Here is a 22000-nt window from a genome sequence, read left to right as displayed (position 1 = left end):
ATTTATGAATAATTATATTGAATAATTATGAAAGCATGAACGTTTTCAGCATCCTTCCACAATTTCTTTATGTATATATAAGTAGATCTATATGTATATGTATTTGTGCATTATACACACAGATGCGTCTGGTTATCATTGATATATATTATAAACATGTATCTATACTATAATATATATTCTGTACATATATATCTGTAATACAAATAAATATATTTTAAAATATAAAATATTTTAAATATATAAATATAATATATATCTTATAAATAAATTAAAAATGTAAAGATATAATACAATGTATGACACTTGTACAATATGATATATACTGTAACATAAAATGTGTACTTAAGTAATATATAACACACCTATCATTATGATGATACATAGATTCACTATTACATATAATTATATATTTGTCCAAAAATAATATATATATTTTTATGTTTGCAAAAATACTCATGGTCTTATTTCCTCCCTTTTTTATACAAAAGGTGGGAGACTTTGCACAGTATTCTGTGCCTTCATTTTTTTACTTACCAGTATACCTCAGAGAGCTTTTCATATCAGTACAAAGAGAATTTGCCCACTGTTTCTGAACAGCTGTTTGGATTCTGCTGTATAGTTGTGACTTGATTTATTTAACCCATTCCTGACTACTGGGTGGTTGAGTTGTTTTCAGCCCTTTGCTACCAGTATTCAGTGCATAACTTTGACCTTCAGTGATTCCGAGATGTGTAAATCTGCTAGGAAGATAAATCCCCTGGAGTGGAATCGCTGAGGCAAAGTGCACATGTGTGTGTCATTTTGATAGAGATTTCTAAATTGCGTTCCATAGACACTGTTGCAGCTTAGACCCCCACCAGCCTGTGTGAGCAAACCTGCATTCTGAGTGTTATATGATGCTTTTTCAAATTTTCCAAAACCAACGTTGAGAAACTCAAGGCAGTTCTAGTTTATGTTTCTTTTCTCATGAGCAAGGTAGAACATGTTTTCCTGTGTTCAGGAGCCATTTGTATTTAACTAAAGAATATTTATCGGGCAGGGGCTCAAGATATGCGGGGAAAGCATACTGAAACGTGCAATAATTATTTTATGCATAATGATGTTCATGGTAGTGATGATGATGATGACATAATGGTTAATATTTCTTGACACAGACCTTTATACCCATCACAAAAATTAACTCAAAATGGATCACACACCTAAATGTAAAACCAAAACTTGAAAACTCCTGGAAGAAAACGTAAGAGAAAAACCTATGACCTGAGATTTGGCGATGACTTTTTAGGTATACACGTGCAGACTCTTGCAGAGTCAAGCCTAGTCTCACAAAGTCGGAACACACAAACTCCTGGTGGGGGGGATTCCCCAAAAGTGCCCTCCTTATCTGGAAATCTACAACTCAGAGGTCATTTAAACTCTCTGAGCCTCAGTTTGTCCCTCCAGAATGAAAAGACAGTAACTTATTAAATATAAGAATCAAATATGATTAAATACATGCGTAGTGGAGGAAAGTTTTTTCCTCTACCCTCTTATGGTCCCTGGGTGGGTCTGAAAGTTAACTAACAAAGACGATTAACAGGAGAAAAGCCTACAAGTTGTTTTAATATAACTTTTACATGACACAAGAGCCTTCCTAAGGAAATGAAGACCCAAAGAAACAGACCTGAGTATTTTATGCTAGGTTTGATAGGGCGTGGACAGTTGTGGAAGACTATAAGAGGTTAAGGAATAGGAGGAAAGTGTAATAACCTGGTGGAAACTTAGCAAGGCCTGTGTGTTAGGATTCTTCTTGGAAGCGTTCCTTTTTCTTTGGCGATAAGGATGCTCCTTTCCTCCTGGTATAGGGAGGGCACGTCTCCCATGAGGGATTTATGACCTGTTTCAGGGAAGCAGGGGAAAGGAGAGGTGAGAGTGAATTTCCTGCTTTGGCTGTTTTCTCAAACCCCTTCAGCTTCAATATGCCAGGTGCCACATTTAGGCGTAGGGTATCCTGAACCACATCACATGTCAAGTGACTGAAAGAAATGGTGTACGAGACCTGTACAGGCAATTTATGGGTTGGCTACAATTTTATTGTTATTAGGGGGTGAGTATCAGGAGATGGCTTCCTTCACCTCCTCTCCGGGGCTTCAGATTCCCTGCATCACTGTCCCTGTCGCTGTCCCCATACCCCCTGGACCCGTGCTCCCCACCAGTCAGGAAGACAGAGCCCCCGTTGTCCCCTCGCTGCTGGACCCAGCGTCCTGTCTTGTCCCTCCGGTCTTCTCTCCTCTAGGTGGCAGGAGGAATCCACGGGAATCAGAGTCGCCTGTGCGCTCAACTGCACCAAGAGCTGCTGGCCGTCCTGGGGTGACTCTCTGGTCCTCAACGTGACTAGCCGGCGCGCCCGCCACACGGGTCCCAGGTTCCTAGGCAGCGCCCCTTGAGACCCCCAGACCCTGAACGCACTTGGCGCGCGCTCTCAGGGAGCCCCCTCCCCGAGAGCCCCCTCCCCTTCCCTCTGCAGCCCCTCAGCGCAATCCCACTGCCGCCCCGACCCCCATCAGCCCTCCAGCCCCGAGCACACGCAGACCCTTCAGAGCTGCAGCGGCAGGACTGACCTCCCGAACGGGTTGTGACTTGGCGCGGGCTTCCCGGGGAACAGGGGCGGGGCGGGCTAGCTCAGTGCTGGTCCCAGGCATCCTGCAGAGGGTCCAGAAAACGTGCCCGGGGACCGCGCAGGACAAAGGCGCGAAAGGAGCCCCTCACGACCACTGCCCCTCCCCTGCCCACATAGATACTCAGGTCGAGTGACTGAAACAGTGCCTGAAACAAAGTATACAAAGTTGTCATGCTGGCTACAACTTATCGTTACTAGAGTTTGGAAATCCTGGTCCTGCACCTCCTCTTTGACCCCAGCGTTCCTGCCTCACTGTCTCTGTTTCTGGGCATTCCAGCTGGGCCTCAAACAGCCATCCTCCCCACAGCGCCCCTCCCCCTCCCCACCTGGACCCAGTCCTGGACCAGGTCTTCCAGGAGAAGGGAAGTGCGAGTTGACAGGGAAGAGCCGCAGGTTATGCTTCTGAGCAGCAGAGACACAACAGCCTGGATGCCCGGGTCACGGGGAGGGGGGCGGGGTAGGGGGCTGCAGAATCATCAGACACACAGTGACCCCCAGCCACACTGTGGAGTTATTCGGATCAGAGCATGTATAGGTGCAATTCTCCTAGACGACAGCCACTAGTTTTCTCTTCTGAAGAGCTGCACCAATTTACCCTTCCACAACAATGCATGAGAGTTCCAGGGGTTTCACAGCCTCACCAACTCTCATATTTTTCCTCTAGTCATTCTGATGGATGTGTACTTGTACCACTGGAATCTGGTTTTGGAAAACAAAACTTTAATTTATTGAAATATCTCAAGCTGGATAGGTTATAAATATCAACAAAATTAGAACTTCAGAAGTAGAAGCTGGAGTGAGAAAGAGGTTGTTTGTTTGTTTGTTTTTATAATGAAGACACCTTGTTACTATTTGGGATTCTTATGAAATGTCTGTATTATCTGAATGAGAAAACTCTCTGTATGTTCTCCTATATTCTTGAGGCGAAGAAGCTGATAGGTGATAATTTTACTACTCAGAAATGGGTGGATGCCTTCCTAAGTAACAGAGGGCTGTAAACTGGTGATAATCTTAAAACCAGCCAGCACAAAAGAACTGCCATAAATATCTTGTAAACTATGAAGGCCCCACTACATGCGTACAAGGAGGAAAATTAAAAGGTGCTGGCTGAAGCAGCAGCAGAGAAACCCTGGAGGAGGGGCCCTGCAGATGGAGGAAACAGCCAGTGCCAAGGCCCTGAGTCAGGGTTTCTGTCACCTGCCACCCAAGGAGTCTGATACAGAGGATGCAGGACAAGGAAGAAGGGTGGGGATGAGAACATGAGAGTGGAAGGATCTCTCGGGCTGGAGGAATGGAAAAGCCATCCTGGAAGGAAACTTGTCCTGCAGACTAGTCCCACCTCCCCAGGGGCGTATAGGGAGGATTTCCCATGGAGATTGCAGTGCTATCTCTCCTGCTCACGTTGATTCCTCATCACCTCGCTGGGGGGCTCCAGGGACATCTCTCTCCCTGACACCAGGATCATCTCCTTGCTCCAACCTGGTGGTCAACTTTGGTTTGAAAACCTGATGCCCGGCTCCAAAGAAGGAAAGAAGAGTGAGATGCCTCCCAGCATGCAACCCAGACCAAATGTTTGCATAGAAAGACCAACAGTGTGATAAAAAAAGGACCTCCAGAGAGAACGTGGGGAAACTCCCTCCCCAGCCTCCACATCCACCTTGACCTACCCACACCTTCCACCCCACCAGCTCAAATCTCTAAGGATGGAGATCCAAGTAGTTCCCAGGCAGCAGAGCCCACCCCATTGCGTACATCAGCCAATCAGCTCATACCTTATCTCTCTGGCCACTGTAATTGGTTAGCTGTGGTCATGTGATGAAGCCAGGTCCAATCAGATCAGGTCAGACTCCTGGGGGGAATACAAGCACCAAAATAGTCTACCATTCCTGTTGCAAGTGGATTAGAGCACTGGTGCTCCTGGGGCTCCTGGAAGCTGTCTTGAGACCAGGAGCAGAGCCAACACCATCAAAATCCCAGTGCTAGAGGCCAGTCCGGGGCTGGAGCTCATCCGTGTCTTCTGGAAACTTGATAGCCTTTTGGAATCACCAGACCACCAAGCTCTGGTGAGCCCTGTCTGAACTGGGGGAGGCCGTCCTTACACAGGGAGCTCAGATTCCCACAGTTGTCAATAACATGTCCTTGTACAGGTCCTTCTGAACCAGCTCCAGCAGGACCTGGGTGAAGGACATGGCCACGTCCTTGAAGATCACTGGTTCCTGTACCTCCAGACAGCATCCTTGTTCACCGAGGGACTGGTCCCCCACGCGGCCCAGGAGAGGACATGGAAATCCACTGGAAGTTGGGAATGTGTTCAGAATTGCATTGTGGTAGATTGCAAAAATGGCCAGAGTTTTCCACCCTGCCCCATGTCCATACCATTTGACATTTAAGTGGGCAGTGCCCTCCTGTTCTGAATCTGTGCTTGGCTATGAAAATTGCTTTGGCCAATGGGATCCTGGCAAAATGTGACTTAAAGAGAAGTTTGAAGTGCTTGAGAAACTGTTATTGGTTTCTATCTTGTGCCCTGAACACTGCGTGGGGATGAACATGCCTAGGCAAGCCTGCTGGAGGATGAAAGTTACCTAGAGCAGGGCCAGGTCTCCCCAGTCCCCCAAGAGAAGCCAGCCTAGGTGAGCTGAGGACCAGCGTCCACCAGGTATCTGGAGGAGCCCAGAAACCTCAGCAGAGCCACCTCCACGACCCCTTGTGGCTGTTGCTTCTAAAATTTACCAACTAAAGGATGCTCCCCACTCTCCAGTCCTACCTACAGTTCACCCTGAAAGGAATTCAGAGTGAAGATCCGGGTGAGGCATTCTATGCTCTGGGAAAAGTGGAGGAAATGGCCCTCAGATAATTAGATATTTTCAGGAGAAAATATTATGAACCAAGACTCTTGCATCTTCCCATATTTAGAAAAGCACTAAAATCATTGACTGAGATGTCTGTTCTTCATGACCAACAGGAACCTTGTGCTGAGATGTGTGCTTAACTGCATGGACCCCTTCTCCAAAATCACACAGAAACTGACCTCCTACCTACCTTTTGGAACCGTTCCTCAGAGCTCTCTGAGAGGCTATCTCCTGGTTCTAATCCGCAGTAAGTCCCCAAGTAAAATTGAACTTCACCCCTCTCATGTTGTGTATTTTTACTTCAGTCAACAGCTTTGACTTTGTGGTTGTTGGCAGAGACTCTGGAGCCAGCCTGCCTGGGTTTGAATCATGGCTTGGCTACTTATGATCTGTGTGACCTGAAGCAAGTGACATGAACTCTCTGTGCCTCTGTTCTCTTCTCTTGGAAAGATGGATAATAACAGAACCAGCCATATGGTTGTGAGAATTAAGTGGATCAAAATGTGTAAAGACATTAGCTCAGTGCCTACCACATGGTCAGTGCTCGAAGGTTCATCATTCTAAATATTTGTGTAAAAATGGAGGAGCTCCTAGTCAATGGGAGAGAGATACAGAATTGAAGAGTACATTTATTCACTCATGTATTCATCACAGCCTGGTGCCGGGGCTAAATTAACATAAGAGACCTGGTCAGCGGTGGACACAATATTCATCCTCCTTTGCTGTAATAATAGAAGCTAGTAGGTGACACAGGATTGCCCAGCTAAGGACTGTACTTCCCAGCATCTCTTGCAGCTAGATTGGTCATGTGACTATGTTCTGGCCAATGAGGTTTGAGGAAAAGTGATCTGGGCATCTTGTAGGAGTTGTCCTCTGAAGGACTAAAGTGTGTCTTCCCCTTCCCTCATCCTCCTCCCCTTCCCCTGAGCCACAATGTGGACGGGATATGGGGGGGTGAGCCCTCTCCAGCCACGTGGCACAGAGCACCAAGGTCAAAGGAACTTGGCTGCCCAACTCTACGGGAATGCAATACGCCGGCTGGGGGAGTTTTACACACAGACCACAGCTATGAGAGAGACATCAAGTTCGGTTTATTTAAGCAGCTGTATTTGGGGACTTTACATCACAGTAGCCCAGCATGCATGATTCCAGGGTGCTGAGTCAAGAGCAGGAAGCAGAGGGAGCTCAGGTATTAGGAAGCAGTGACAAAGCTGAGACAGCACAGGGGACATTCACACACCTTGATTTCATGAAACTCTAACACAGGCAGAGGAACGAAGGTGCAATTTGGGTCAGTTTTCAAAGGTTCAGGAGGAAATTGGGAATCAGAGTCAGGGTCATCCTGTTCCAAGTAATAGGTGAAGCAAACACTTGGCTGGAAGGAAAGAGAACAGAGAAGAAAGAACAGAACGTTAGTGTCACACTAATGACATTTTGGGGTCAGATCATTCTTTCGGGGAAGGGGGGCATCCTGTACATTGCAGGATGTTGAGCACCATCAACATCATGTATTATATATATTCATATTAGAGAAAACATGCAAATAGAAAATGTGTTAACAATCGGTGGATTTGGATGACCTTTGTACTGTTTTCATAAAGTCTTTGATTCTCACACTATTCCCTAATAAGAAAACCTCTTCAAAAGTCCTCCCTGGGACTGTTGCAGGCACTAACAGGAAGGGTGTTCTTGCGAGCATCTTGCCCCTGTGTCTCACCTGACCTCTACCCACGGCCCCCCTGATTCCCCATCAGGGCCCTCCAAACTCCCCTCCCACCTGTTAAGAATCCCAGAGATGGAGGAGACTCCTCATTGGCTAAGGTTGAGTCACGTGCCCAGCCTGGAACCAATCACAGGGAACCCTGGCATTGCCGGCTCTGATTGGTCAGGGGCATAGCTGGAGCTGGTCTGAGGATGGGATCAGACACATCCAAAGTTCATGGAGGCAGATGGTCCTCCCAAAAATCAAGTGTTTTAACAAAAGAACGAGGAATGGTATCCAGGTGGACAAAGCCACAGCTGCCTGCCTCAGCAGGGACCGTTCCCTAATTCATTCCTTCATTTAATCAGCCCACATGTGTACAGTGCCTACCACTGGTTACATCTGTTCTAGCCAGGGGGGATATGTCATTGAACAACAGAACAGGTTCCTACCCCTTCAGAATGAACAAACAAATACAAGGTATGCTTTCGGGTAGCAATAATTATCTGACAAATATTCAGCAAGGCAGGGGGGTGGGGCAAAAGTGAGCAAAGGAGGCTTCATGGAGGAGGTGACATTGGAGCAGAGGCAGGAATTAGGAAAGAGAAGGAAGCAGGAAAGAGGGCAGCATCTTCAAGGAAAACCATCCCTTACAGATGGGGCCACATCCTTGGGGGGGACAAGGGGCACCTGGCCACCCAAGGGTCTCTGCTGAGCAGAGAGGGTCGTGGAAGTACTTGACCTCTCAGAACCCAGGAGCCTCTGGTCAAAGGGAGGAAACAAACAGGCTTACCATGGGACAGATTGGCAGGACTTTGAATGACAGTCTTCCCTTCATTCCAGTGGACTTCTTCCGCGGCTCACCAGGGTTCTCAGGAAGCAGGGCTGAGAGAGGAGGAAAGAGGCATGAGGCCCCCTTGCCCTCTGAGGCTTGAGAACTCAATAATAATAAGATCTTCATCATGAAACCATTGACAAGAACTAACATGTGTTGAGTACTTGCTATGTGCCAGGCACGCAGTTAAGTATTTTACACATCATAGCTAAATTGAGATGGCTACTATCATCATCCAGCTTTAGAGATGAGGAAACCAAGGCACAGAGGTTAGGACACTTGCTGGAGGTTGCACAGCAGCGCCTGCAGACATGCATTCAATTGCATCCCGAAGGCCCACAGGGAACAGAGAGGGAATGTCAGTGAGTGAAGGGGCTGAGGTGAGACAACAGGGTCTCCGGAGATGGTAGCACCCTGGGGAGCCCGTGTCCAGGAGGAAGGGACAGCTGATATGCAGCTGCCTGTGGGGATGCCCCTCCAGAAAATTGTCTAGTTTCCCCACAGAAGACAGATGTCTTGATTTAGAGTGAAATCCCCTGATATTTTAAAGCTACCAACAAATCCAGATATTTTCTTAGAAACTCCTACTCTCCTGCTGGGAATGGAAATCCGCCTCTCTATGGAGAACCATTCAGTCAACCCGTCAAAATTACAAATGCACACGCCTTTGATGCTTCCATTTCAATTTTTAAACACATTATCATGGTTATACTCCTCCGTGCGCCATATGGCCCAACTATAATCCTACCTCTACTTGCATTTATTGTCTTCCTCAAAGATTGGGAATAACCCAAATGGCCACCTGTACGAACCAGGTTAAATAAATTAGAACACAGGACAGACAGACCATGGAATGCCAGGCAGCTGGAACACAAAGTCGTCATCTTGTGGAGAAGAGTCCCCAAGATGGACAGGGGACACAGGGCTTAAGGTCAAAGACCCCGAGGCCAAACGCTTCAAATCCCAGCATGAGCTAATCATTCATCCCTGTCACCCCTCAGATTTCCCATCTGCAAAGGGGGGCAATCACTGTCCTTACCTCACAGAGTTGTGAAGCATGAGTGATTGGGTGCTTGGAAAGCACTGGGACTGGGACTGGAAGATACCAAGTGTCAGATCAGAATTAAATGAAAGAAGACAAAATAGGAACTGGCAGTGGCATATAGAGTACACACAGTGCATCAGACATAAATACATAGTAACAGATACACATCCTTGTCTGTATGAGTGAGCATAGAACATTCTGGAAGATTGGACAAGAAGCTGGAAAGTAGCTACCTCTGGTAAGGGAGTAGGTAGCTAAAAAAGTGGCCTGTATTGGGCTTCCCTGGTGGCGCAGTAGTTGAGAGTCCGCCTGCCGATGCAGGGGACACTGGTTCGTGCCCTGGTCCGGGAGGATCCCACATGCCGCAGAGCGGCTGGGTCCGTGAGCCATGGCCGCTGAGCCTGCGCGTCCGGAGCCTGTGCTCCGCAACGGGAGAGGCCACAACAGTGAGAGGCCCACGTACCGCAAAAAAAAAAAAAAAAAATGTGGCCTGTATCTTGTTTTGTATGATGGTTACACACAGCTATAGATGTGATGAAACACAAGTAGAAACACACACGGATTGTGCCAATATCCATGGGCTAGTTTTGATGTTGTAGTATCATCATATAAAATAAAGATACTGGGGGAAATGGGATGAAGTGTCCATGGAACTTCTATGTGCTATTACGGCAACTTCTTGTGAATATAAAATTATTGCAAAGTAAGACGTTTCAGAAAGGAAGCATCCCAGCAAAACCAACAGCCCTCACTCATGTGTCCAAGCCACCAGCAGGATCCACAGGCTTCACAGGAATCACCCCACTCCTGCCGACTCTTTGGGTCAAGCCTCCTTCATATTCCACCTGAATGACCTGACCCTGCAATTCCTGACCTGGCAACTGGATGCAGGGCCAGTCCAGGCAGGTATCCGGGCCACAAAATGGAGCCCAGATTGATTCCACCTCCCGAGAGACACCCCTGAAGACTCTGAGCAGGGGAGAGACAGGACCCACTGACGAGGGGATGTCAGGGAGGTTCCATCCTGGGTGCCGCTCAGGGCCCTCCCTTCCCAGGAAGAGCAACTAGGAGATATCTGAAGTTGGGATCAGTCTTCAGGGTCAACCTTTCCTCATCAGCCTTACCCTGGAGGCTCTCCCCACTCCCACTTGCCCACAGGTTTCCACCCCATGTGTGTCTCACCTCCTTTCTCCGGCGGCTTGGTCTGCACCGCCTCCGTTTCCTGGCCCTCGACGGTGCTGAGAGGTAGCATCGTGACACCACAGGTGCCCCCTATGGACAGGAGACCACAGTGGTCAGTGCCTGGGCTGGGGACCCAGATGACCCGGGTGTGAACCCCAGCACTGCTCTCAGGTGTTGGATGGACTCAGACAGCTCCATCCCCCCCCCCAATCTCCAGGTCCCCAACATCCAAGGGGAAGTGTTGGCAATGCCTCCCTCCTAGAGTGGCTTCCAAGGCCCAGTGTGTGATGTGGGGCGAGCGATGGCCATGGTGCCCCTTTAAGGAAAAGAAGAAATATTATGACACAGAGTGCTGGGAATCATGGGTGAAGGTCGGTTAACTGGGTATCAAAAGGGCCTCTGGAGTCTGGCGTACAGCAGGCACTCAATAAGTGCACCTCATGGTCAGCATTCCCAGTGCTGTATTTCAGCTGTGTCCTAAGGCTATAAGGCAACTTGACCAAATGGTTCAGACCAGGACCCCTCTTCCCTGTCCTCGGGGGCCTCTTCTGGTACAGGATGCCTCTCAGGACTGCTGTGAAGACGAGGGGGGCGGTCCACAGACCCCTCACCACAGCCCCTGGGGAGAGGCCAGCACTGCAGCAAGGGTGCCTAGCAGCAGGCTCAGCTGTGGGGTCCTGGGACCCCGCCTCCACCCCAGCTTTACCCTGGGCAGAACTTCAGCCAGTTTGTATGGAGGGTGCACTGTGGGGATTCCAACCTGCCTGTCACTAGCTGAGAGATCTCAAGGATCAAGTTTGCCAGAGTTAACAACAATATTACAACAAATACACAGCAAACTGAGATTTGAATTTGAGATAGGCAAATCATATTTTAGCATGATAGGTCCCAATCACCACATGGTAAATGTCTACATAAAAATCACTTATTTGATATACGAAGTTATGTTTACGAATACCCAAGTCCCATGAAATATTTGGGACATAATTATACCCAAAGGTAATTCATTATTTGTCTGAAATTCAAATTTAAGTAAGCATCCTGTATTTTACCTGGCAAGCCCCATTTCAGAGGTTCTTTAACCTCTTGTGCTGTCAGCTTTCCTTTCCAGAAAAATGAGTAAAATTAATTATTGAACATGAGGATTAAATATGATTAAATACACACACATACAGACACACTGACAACACGCTATCTGGAAAATCAGAGTCAACACCTCTTCCTGTAAACCTTTTTAAGAAGTGTAAGATGCAATCACAGACTCTCACTCTTAATCATGCAAATACAAGAGGCATCAATTTGTGGGAACACCCAGCCAGCCAGACACACACACAATTGTTGGAAACACACATTTTCAAATGAACGCTGATGAAACCAGGGCATGACGACACAAGCACACCTGCAGACACACTCCAGGGAAACTCTGAGACCCCCCACCACTCAGGTGGGCAGGCCTGCTAGTTAGTACTGAACGCCCTCCTCACACAAAGTCCTGGACGTACGCGCGCGCGCGCGCGCGCACACACACACACCCACACACACCCTCTAGCCACCCACAAACGCAGACCCACAGGCTGAAATTACACATCACCCTCTCCAACATAATTTCCCTCTGCCTACACCCAGGGCCCACGCTCATTCTCACCCAGGGCCCATCCGCAGAGGCCGCTGCTCTAAGATAATCGCCCCAGCACACCCCCCGCCCCCACCCGCAGCACGCAGGCACACAGAAGCACTGGAGGCTCAAAACCTGTTTTCCAAGTGCCCTTTTCATCTGCTAACCTTCTTATGCGTCCTTAGTGAACCCCCAACCCATCTGCAGGGACTCCCTGCCCCTCCCGACCCCCCAAACTACCTTCTGGACTCTCCCGCAAATCATTTTCCTATGTTCCATTAAGCGAATTCGTTACCTGACTGACCTCTGTGGTGTGCAGAGCAAACCTATTCCTCCCGCCTCCTCTATCCAACTAGAGTCCCCCGTCTGCCCGTTCTACCCCCTAAAACCTCAGGACCAGGACCCGGGCTCCTCCTCCACCTGTCCTGGACGGAGTCCCCGCCACCCCTACTACTGACACCCCAAACTCCTCTGTCGCTTCCACTCTTCCCTCCTCCCAGCGGCCAGAGAAATCCTCGGACCTGGAGTCGCCCTGCGGCTCAGAAGGGTCTGAGCATCCTGGCCGCCCTCAGGCGAGACGCGGGTTCCTCAAGGGGCCCCACCGCGGGCACCATCAGGTCTCAGGGGCTCCTAGGAAGCAGCTCCTGCACCCCATTGCCGCGAACGCACCCGCGCATCCTGCCTGGGAACGCCGCCCTCCCCGCGGAGACCCCGCGGCGCCATCCCGCCGCCCCGCGCTGCGCCCCCGCCCGGATGGCGCAGACCCTTCAGAGCTGCAGCCGCGGGACTGACCTCCGGACCCGGGTTCTGTCTGGGCCGCTGGGCAGGAGCGGGCAGGCTTGCTCAGTGCTTGTTCTTGGCGCCCGCGCAGCGCTGGCTCCGAAGACGTCCAGGGAATCTGTGGACAAACTCCGAGGAATGTACAGAGCTGAGTCGCTCAGCGTCACGCACACCCCCTCAACCCCCCTGACCACCAACACTAGTCAGGTGGTTAAAACAGTCTCTGACACCAGCACAGGTATCTGAGTGTTCCCTTCAATTTCACTATTGGGGGAGGTCGGGGACCTCCTCATCCTCATTGGTTAGAGAAGCCAATATAAAATGTCGCCAATGGCACGTTTTAGGTGGAAGAGAATCAGTTGTTCAGGTAATAAGGGTAAGTAGTGTTTCTTAAACTTCTTACTGGAATATGAAGAAACACATGCCACACACATAGAAGCACATGTGTGCTGGACCCAGACACAAAATATCTTTTACACTGTGCATCACAGTCACAGCAGTTTGTTTTCCCCCTTCTTCTAACTTTTCTCACACTTTCACCCGTATTGACTTCAGTCTGGCATCTATTCAAAGCAAGACCAGTCACCTTTGTTGTCAAGGATGTCATGGCGAATCGTTTAGCCTTTGCGCACCATCAGGTCTGTGTCACAGCTACTGGACTTTGCAGGAAAGCAGCCCAGACCCTACCTGAGGATGGACGTGGCTGTGCTAATGAGCCCTTATTTACACTACAGGCTGTGGCTGGATGGCCAGAGTCTGCCCACTCCTGACCTAGAGAATTTTCTGTGCCAGCTCCTGCAGTAGATGAAGCCAAGCTGCTCTCTGGTAAAAGGGCAGTTTGGGCAGAAACGTGAATAGATACACTGTGTTGTTTTTCTTTTAAAAAAGAAATACTTTATGAAGATATGGATCCTGAGAATGAAAAGAGTATAATATAAAAACAGCCATTGAGTCTTGATTACGTACAAAATTTGAAATAACAACCTTAAAATAAGAAAGCTCTCACCAAGCCCATATCCCCACTTTCTGGTGGCTACACTGTGTGATAATTCTGATAATATAAGATATTTAACCCAGTCCTGAGACAGAACCTTCTGTGACCATGGCAATGTTCTGTATCTGCAATGTCCAGTATGGTAGCTACTGGCCACATCTGGCCACTGAAACCTGAGCGGCCGAGAAACCGTGTTTTGAATTTTTTTTAAGATTGATTCATTGATATTGAAGTAGCCTCATGCAGTTAGTGGTTACTGTGCTGGTGGGAAGAAAATTATACCTGAATTCCTGCTCAAATGCAAGACACGGCATCAATTAGATGGTATTCCAGAGATCATAGCTACCCTGAATCTCATTGGGGGAAAAGGTAAAAAACAATAACATACGACAACAGCAAAAAACATTAGTATGTGGCAGAGTGTGACTCTGGTCTTCAAAACCACACTATATAAGAGAATATTCTATTTCTAAGGTGATACACACTGAGGAATATATACACATATATATAACATACATATTATATACATATAATATACATATTATATTTACAAGAGAAAACATACCAACAGAAAAATATTAACAATTGGTGAATCTGGATGATCTTTGTACTGCTTTGCAAAATCTGTGACTCTTACATTCTTTTCTAATAACATTTCTAGAGAGTCCTCCCTGGGACTGCTGCAGGCACTAATAGGAAACGTGTTCTTGCGAGCATCCTCACCCTGTGCCTCCCCTGACCTCTCCCCGTGGCACCCATGGTTCCCCAACAGGGCCGCTCCAAACTCCCCTCCCACCTGTTAAGAATACCAGAGGCAGAGCAGACGCCTCATTGGCCACGGTGAGCCGCGTGCCCAGCCTGGAACAATCACGGGGGACCTTGGCATTGCCGGCTCTGATTGGTCAGGGGCATACCTGGAGCTGGTCTGAGGATGGGATCAGATCCATCCGAAGGGCATGGAGACAGGTGGTCCCCCAAGAAAAATCAAGGGTGTTAGTAGGAGAAGGAGGAATGGTGTCCAGGTGGACAAAGCCACAGCTGCCTACGCAGGAGGGACCCTTACGTAACTCATTTCCTCACTTAATCAGCCCATGTGTATACAGTGCCTAACGCTGGTTACATCTGTTCTAGGCAGAGGGATATGCCATTGAACAACAGAGGAGGTTGCTGCTCCCCAAGAACCACTCGAGTAGGGAACACAGATGATGAACACACAGATACAGGTATGCTCTCAGGTAGCAATGATTACTCTGAAAAAAATTCAGGAAGGCAGGGGTTAGAGAGAAATGGGGCAAAAGTGAGCAAGGGAGGCTTCATGGAGGAGGTGACATTGGAGCAGAGTCAGGAATTAGTAAAGAAAAGAAGGCAGGAAAGCAGGCAGCATCTTCAAGGAAAACTGTCCCCCACAGGATGGGGCCACAACTGGGATGAGGGAGGGACAAGGGGCACACAGACACCCAAGTGTCTCTGCTGGGCAAAGGAAGTTCCGGATCTCTCAGAACTCAGGAGTCTGGTCAAAGGGAGGAAAGAAACAGGCTTACCACAGGACAGAACGGCAGGACTCTGAATAACATTGTTCCCTTCATTCTGATGGGCTTCTTTGGTGGATCATCAGGGTTCTCAGAAAGCAGGACTGAGGGAGGAGGAAAGAGGCATGAGGCCATCTTGCCCTCTGAGGCTTGAGAAACTCAATAATAATAAAATCTTCATTATGAAACCACTGGCAAGAGCGAATATGTGTGGAGTAGTTTCCTTGTGCCAGGCACGCATTTAAGTATTTTACACATCATAGCTTATTTGGTTGTTCATAATATCTCTCTGAGATGGCTACTCTCATCATCCCACTTTAGAGAAGAGAAAACCAAAGCACAGAGAAGTTAGGACATTTGTTGGAGGTTGCACAGCAGTGCCTGCAGACATGCATTAAATTGCAGCCCAAAGGTCCACAGGGAACAGACAGGGAATGCCAGAGGGTGGAGGGGCTGGGGTAAGACAACAGGGGTGTCCAGGCCACAAAAAGGAGCCCAAATTCATTCAGCTCCCAGGAGATCCCTGAAGCTCTGAGTAGGGCAGTGACAGGTTGCACTGACATCAGGTGATGTCAGGGAGTTCCATCCTGGGTGTCCTTCAAGGCACCCCCTCCCCAGGAAGAGCCTGCGGGAGATATTTGGGGTTGGGATCAATCTTCAGGGTCAACACTTCCTCATCAGCCTTACCCTGGAGACCCTCCCCACTGCCACCTGCCCACAGTTTTCCACCCCATGTGTGTCTCACCTCCTTTCTCTGGCGGCTTGGTCTGCACCTCCTCAGTTTCCTGGCCCTCGATGGTGCTGAGAGGTAGCATCGTGACACCACAGGTGCTCCCTATGGACAGGGGACCAGAGCAGTTAGTGTCTGGGCTGGGGACCCAGATGGCCCGGGTGTGAACCCCAGCACTGCTCTCAGATGTTGGATGGACTCAGGCAGCTCCATCCCCTCCCCAAGTCTCCAGGTCCCCAACATCCAAGGGGAATGTTGGCAATGCCTCCCTCTAGTGTTCGTCCAAGGCCCAGTGTGTGATGTGGGGAGAGCGATTGCCATGGTGCCTGGCAAGGGCAAGGGCAGAGACCATGGATGTGGGGTTTCTGATGCTTTAAGAAAAACAAGAAATATTATGACACGAAGTGCTCGGCCCCTGAATGTGAATGTCAGTTAACTGGATATCCGAAGGGCCTGTGGTGTCTGACATACAGCAGGCACTAAATAAGCACACTCATGGCCAGCATTCCCAGTGCTGTGTTTCAGCCCGGTCCTAAGGCTACACTGCAGCTTGACCATATGGTTCAGACCAGGACCCCTCTTCCCTGTCCTCGGGGGCCTCTTCTGGAACAGGTTGCTCAAGTGATGGCCTCTCAGGACTGCGGTGAAGACGAGGGGGGCGGTCCACAGACCCCTCACCACAGCCCCTGGGGAGCGAGTGGCCAGCACTGCAGCAAGGGTGCCTAGCAGCAGGCTCAGCTGTGGGGTCCTGGGACCCCGCCTCCACCCCAGCTTTACCCTCGGCGGGACTTGGGCCAGTGTGTCTGGAGGGTGCAGTGGGGGGTTCCAGCCTTCCAGTCACTAGCCGAGAGATCTCAAGGATCAAGCTCGCCAGATTTAACAACAACAAGATTACAAGAAATACACAGCAAACTGAGATTTGAATTTCAGATACACAACACACGTTTTAGTATAAGTATGTTCAAACTGCATGGGTCATGTCTACATAAAAATCATTTTTTATTTAGTTTTCTAAATTATGTTTAAGTATAGCCAAGACCCATGAAATATTTGGGACATGCTTATACCCAAAGGTAATTCATTATTTGTCTAAAGTTCAAATTTAAGAAACTATCCTGTTTTTTACTTGGCAAGCCCTGATTCAGGGGTTATTTAACCTCTTGTGCTGTCAGTTTTCCCCTCCATGAAGGAAGACTATAAATTATTAAACATGAAGATTAAATATGATTAAATACACACACATACTCAGAACATATTATCTGATAAGCTAGAGTCAACACCTCTTCCCCTAAGCCTTTGTAAGAAGCATGAGACCCATCACAGACTCTCACACATAATCGTGCAAATACAAGGTGCGTCAAAGAGCGGGAACACCTGGCCAGATAGACACACACACAATTGTTGGAAACACACATTTTCAGGTGAGCACTGGGGAAACCAGGGCATGACGACACAAGCACACCTGCAGACACACTCCAGGGAAACTCAGAGACCCCCGCCACTCAGGTGGGCAGGCCTGCTAGTTAGTACTGAACACCCTCCTCACAGGCAGTCCTGGATATGCACACACACACACACACACACACACACACACAAACACACACACTCGGGGCACACACAACTGCAGACGCAGAAGATGAAATTACACATCACCCTCTCCAACACAATTCCCCTCTGGCTGACACCCAGGGCCCATCCCTAGTTTCACCCAGGGTCCATGCCCCCGAGGCTGCCCCTCAAAGATGCGCGCCCCAAACAGGCTCCCTGCCCCCACCCGCAGCACGCAGGCGCACAGAGGCGCTGGCGGCTCAAAAGCTGTTTTCCAAAGGCCCTTCTCATCTGCAAACCTCTTGTGCGTTTCAGCGAACCCCCAACCACAACCGGAGGGGCTCCCGGCTCCTCATCCCTCAAACTACCCTCTGGACTCCCTGCAGTACCATTTTCCGATTTTCTACTTGGCCAGTACGTTACCTGACCCCCGATACCCGACCGGCTTCTCTGGTGTGCAGAGCAAACCTGTTCCTCCCGCCTCCTCCATCCAACTACAGAGTCCCCCGTCTGCCCGTCCTGCCCCCTAAAACCTCAGCACCAGGACCCGGGCTCCTTCTCCACCTGTCCTGGACGGAGTCCCCGCCACCCCTACTACTGACACCCCAGCCTCCTCTGTCCCCTCCAGTCTCCTCTCTAGCTAGTGGCCAGAGAAATCCTCGGACCTGGAGTCGCCCCGCGGCTCACGGGGACCTGAGCATCCCGACCGCCCTCAGGGGAAACGCGGGTTCCTCAAGGGGCCCCACCGCGGGCACCATCGGGTCTCAGGGGCTCCTAGGCAGCAGCTCCTGCACCCCACTCCCCAGAATTCACCCGCGCATCCTGCCTGGGAGCGTCGCCCTCCCCGCGGAGACCCCGCGGCGCCATCCCGCCGACCCCCGCCCCGCGCTGCGCCCCCGCCGCATGGCACAGACCCTTCAGAGCTGCAGCCGCGGGACTGACCTCCGGACCCGGCTTCTGGCTGGACCGCTGGGCAGGAGCGGGCAGGCTTGCTCAGTGCTTGTCCTTGGCGCCCGCGCAGAGCTGGCTCCGGAGATGCCCGGAGACGCGGTGGACAAACTCGCGCGAATGAACAGGGCTGAGCTGCTCAGCGACACGCACACCCCCCAACCCCCGCCCGCAAACACAAGTCAGGTGGTTAAAACTGTCTCTGACACCAGCACAGGCGTCAGCGTGTTTGCTGCGATTCCGTTAATAGAGGGGAGGGTCGGGGGCCTCTTCGTCTTCGTTCGTTAGGGAAAGCAATTTAGAGGGTCGCCCTGGGCAGGGTTTTTAGTGGTTGAGAATTACTTGTGCAGGAAATAAGAGTACGTAGTATTTCTAAACTTGTTCTTCGAATATGAACAAACACACGCCACACACGGAGGAACACATGTATGCAGCCTGTGCCCTGGACTCAAACACAAAATATCTTTTACACTGTGCATCACAGTCCCAATAGTTCACGATTTTCCCTCCTTTTTCTAACCATTCTCACACCTCCACCCGTATTGATTTCAGTTTGGCATCTATACGAAGCAAGGTCAGTCACCTTTCTTGTCAAGGATGTCATGGCAAATACTTTAGAATTCTGGGCCATCGGGTCTGTGTAGCAGCTACTCCACTTTGCATGAAAGTAGCCCAGACGTTAGGTGAGGAATGGGTGTACTTGTGGCAAGAGCCCTTATTTACACAACAGGCTGTGGGCTGGATGACCAGAGTCTGCCCATCTCTGACCTAGAGAATATTTTGTGCCAGAACCTGGAGTAGACAAAGCCAAGAAGTTCCTGTAAAAAGTGTTGTTTGGACAGAAATGCGAACATATATACTTTAAAAAATATATTTTATGAAAATTTGAATCCTGTGAATTGAAAGAGTGTAATATAAAAATAAGAATAGATTCTTGATATATGTGCAAAATTTGAAATAACAAGCTTTAAAAACACCTCTCATAAGCCTCGGGTTTCTCTCCTACAAATTGGGGATCATATTAGTTCCTATTTCATAGGACTCCAGTGAAGGTTACATAAGATCTTCTATGCTCAGCACCATAACTGACAGGTGGAAAGTGCCCAGGAAATGTTAGCATTTATCCAACATTGTCAGTAACCGACTGGTTAATCTGCCCCAGGCAGAGGGGGGTGTCCTGCAGGCAGGGCACTGACCACCCTGAGACTCAAACTGCCCAGAGGACCGTGCATGGAGCCAGGAGTCTCCAAGAGCCATTGATAAGATGCTCTGTCTGGCTGTGCTTCTTCAGTCTCTCACAGCACCAAGCCCACATCCTCACTTTCTGGGGGCTACACTTTGTGATAATTCTGATAGCCTACGAGATTTAAAGCAGTCCTGAGACAGACCATTCTGTGACTTTGGAAATTTTCTGTATCTGCACTGCCCAGTGCCGTAGCCACTGGCCACGTTTGGCCACTGAATCATTCCTGGAGCAGCTGAGAAACTCTGTTTTGAATGTTATATAAGATTGATTCGTTTACACTGAAGTAGTCTCATGCAGCTGGTTAGTGATTACTGTGTTGGAGAGCAAGAAAATTATACCTGAATTCCTTCTCAAATGCAATTCTCTGTAATGATACTATTGACATTGACATTTGGAGCCGGAACATTCTCTGTGCAGGGGGTTTTCTGGTGAATTGCACCATGTTTAGAGGATCATTGGTCTCTACCGATTACAGCTTAGTAGCAACACCAATTTTGGACAACCAGAAATATCCCCAAACTTGCAGGGAAATTCCAGGAGGGGGCAGTGGAGTATCACCCCAAATGAGAACGTCTGCTCTACCAGAAAACTTCTGAGGAGAAATGAAGGAAAATTCCACCCACATAGGTTCCCTCATTTTACCTGCACTGGGGGGTTTTGCGTGCATTCCAGCTAAAGGCGCTTTCACACTGGGAGAGTTTACAGTCTTTTCCAACATGAATTTCCTGGTGGTGCGTCAGGGAGGAGACCTGCCCGAAGGACCCCACCTTTGGTGCATGCACACGGCTTCCCTGCCGTGTGGAATTTCCCGTGATTATTAGGAGTTGGGTCTTCGGGGAAAGCTTTCCCACACTCAGGACACCTGTAGGGTTTCTATCTGGGAAGCATGCTCTGATGACTCTGAACACTTGGCATACGCAGGAAGTCTTTCCTCATCCCTCACACTGATAACATATCGTCCCAGAGACTTTTCTGACGCTTGAGAAGGGCCACCTGGCAGGTGGAGGCTCTCTCACATTCCTGGCTTCCCTCCCAGGTGCCTGGCTGGTGAATCCTCTTGTGTTCTAACAGGTGGGAGCCGATGCAGGTTGGGGATATGATCACAATCCTGCCTTGTGGTAGGTTGCAAACATGGCCCCAGTTTTCCACCCTCCCCCATGTCCAAACCTGCAGCCCCCTAAGTGTTTAGTGCCCTCCTCTTCTGAATCTGCACTTGGCCATGGAATTGCTTTGGCCAAAGGGATGCTGGCAAAATGTGATTCAAGCAGAAGCTTGAAAAGTACTTGTGAAACTGGTATTTGTTTCTCTCTTGCATCTTTACCCCTGCCATGAGGATGAACGTGACCAGGCAAGCCTGCTGGAGGATGAAAGATACTTGGAGCAGGGCCAGGTCTCCCCAGTGCCCCAAGAGAAGCCAGCCTAGGTGAGCTGAGGACCAGCGTCCACCAGGCATCTGGAGGAGCCCAGAAACCTCAGCAGAGACACCTCCACGACGCCTTGTGGCTTTGCTCCTGAAGTTTGCCAACTAAAGGATGCTGCCCACCATTCCATACCACCTACAGTTCACCCTGAAAGGAATTCAGGGTGAAGACCAGGGTGAGGCACTCTGTGCTCTGGGGAAAGTGGCAGAAAGGTCCCTCTGAATGCAGCTTTCTTGGCCCTTTCCTGTTTGTCCATTTCTGTTCCCCTCTAACCTTAAAAGAACCTAATCAGAGGAATGAGATCACTAAGCAATTGAAACCCACTCCTGACTTATATTCTCTCCTGAATGCACATCATGCCTTGTCTAACCTGTCGATTCTTTTCCTAGATAAAAAGAAGTATGACTGGCTCTCTACCCCCAATAGCGCCCCTAAGCAATCCTGCCGGCAGATCATGCGGGCAAGATAACATCTGAAGAGAGACTCAGCCAGTTCCGCATGCAATGGAGAATGATGCAGAGCCCAACCTCCTGCCTCGATGATTCACTGAGATTCCTCCATTTTTCCCTTTAAAACGTGTCAAGGCTGAGCAGAATCTTTGGAGTTGGTCCCTGGACATGAGTCCACCATCTCCCCAGATTGTCGGCTTTCCTGATTAAAGCACCTTTCCTTTCTATTGACACTTGCCTCTTGAGCTATTAGCTTATGAGCAGCAAGTGGCCAGTCCTGGGCTTGGTTACACCTCAGACATTAGATATGTTCAGGAGAAAATAATATGACCCAAGATTCTTTGATTCTCCGATACTTAGAAAAGCACTAAACACATTAACTGATATGTCCGTTCATCCCAACCAACAGTAGCCTTGTAATGAGGTGTGTACTTGACTGCATGGACCCCTTCTCTAAAATCACAC

At 49.3% G+C, this 22000-nt stretch overlaps 2 protein-coding genes across 3 annotated transcripts in view; both read right to left on the bottom strand.

Moving 5' to 3' along the window:
* Window positions 1-22000, bottom strand: part of ZIM2 (zinc finger imprinted 2) — a 120730-nt gene that overhangs the window by 14498 nt on the left and 84232 nt on the right. The window lies entirely within an intron of this gene.
* Window positions 6590-18564, bottom strand: LOC132416339 (uncharacterized). 2 transcript variants are annotated; one of them, XM_059999680.1, is made up of 7 exons: window positions 18386-18564; window positions 15939-16028; window positions 15206-15297; window positions 12683-12788; window positions 10276-10365; window positions 8007-8098; window positions 6590-6886 (listed from the first exon to the last, which is right to left on the bottom strand). In XM_059999680.1, exons 2-7 carry the CDS (start codon window positions 16006-16008, stop codon window positions 6704-6706), a joined length of 633 nt encoding a protein of 210 aa, XP_059855663.1. In that variant the 5' UTR covers window positions 16009-16028; window positions 18386-18564; the 3' UTR covers window positions 6590-6703. The 2 variants fall into 2 exon arrangements, with proteins under 2 accessions (XP_059855663.1, XP_059855662.1); XM_059999679.1 differs by having other exon boundaries at window positions 18414-18564.

This window comes from Delphinus delphis, chromosome 20 (assembly GCF_949987515.2).
Source record: "Delphinus delphis chromosome 20, mDelDel1.2, whole genome shotgun sequence".
Classification (NCBI taxonomy): domain Eukaryota; kingdom Metazoa; phylum Chordata; class Mammalia; order Artiodactyla; family Delphinidae; genus Delphinus; species Delphinus delphis.
The sequence above is the reverse complement of the archived record's forward strand: the minus strand, read 5'-3'. Positions and strand labels throughout refer to the sequence as shown.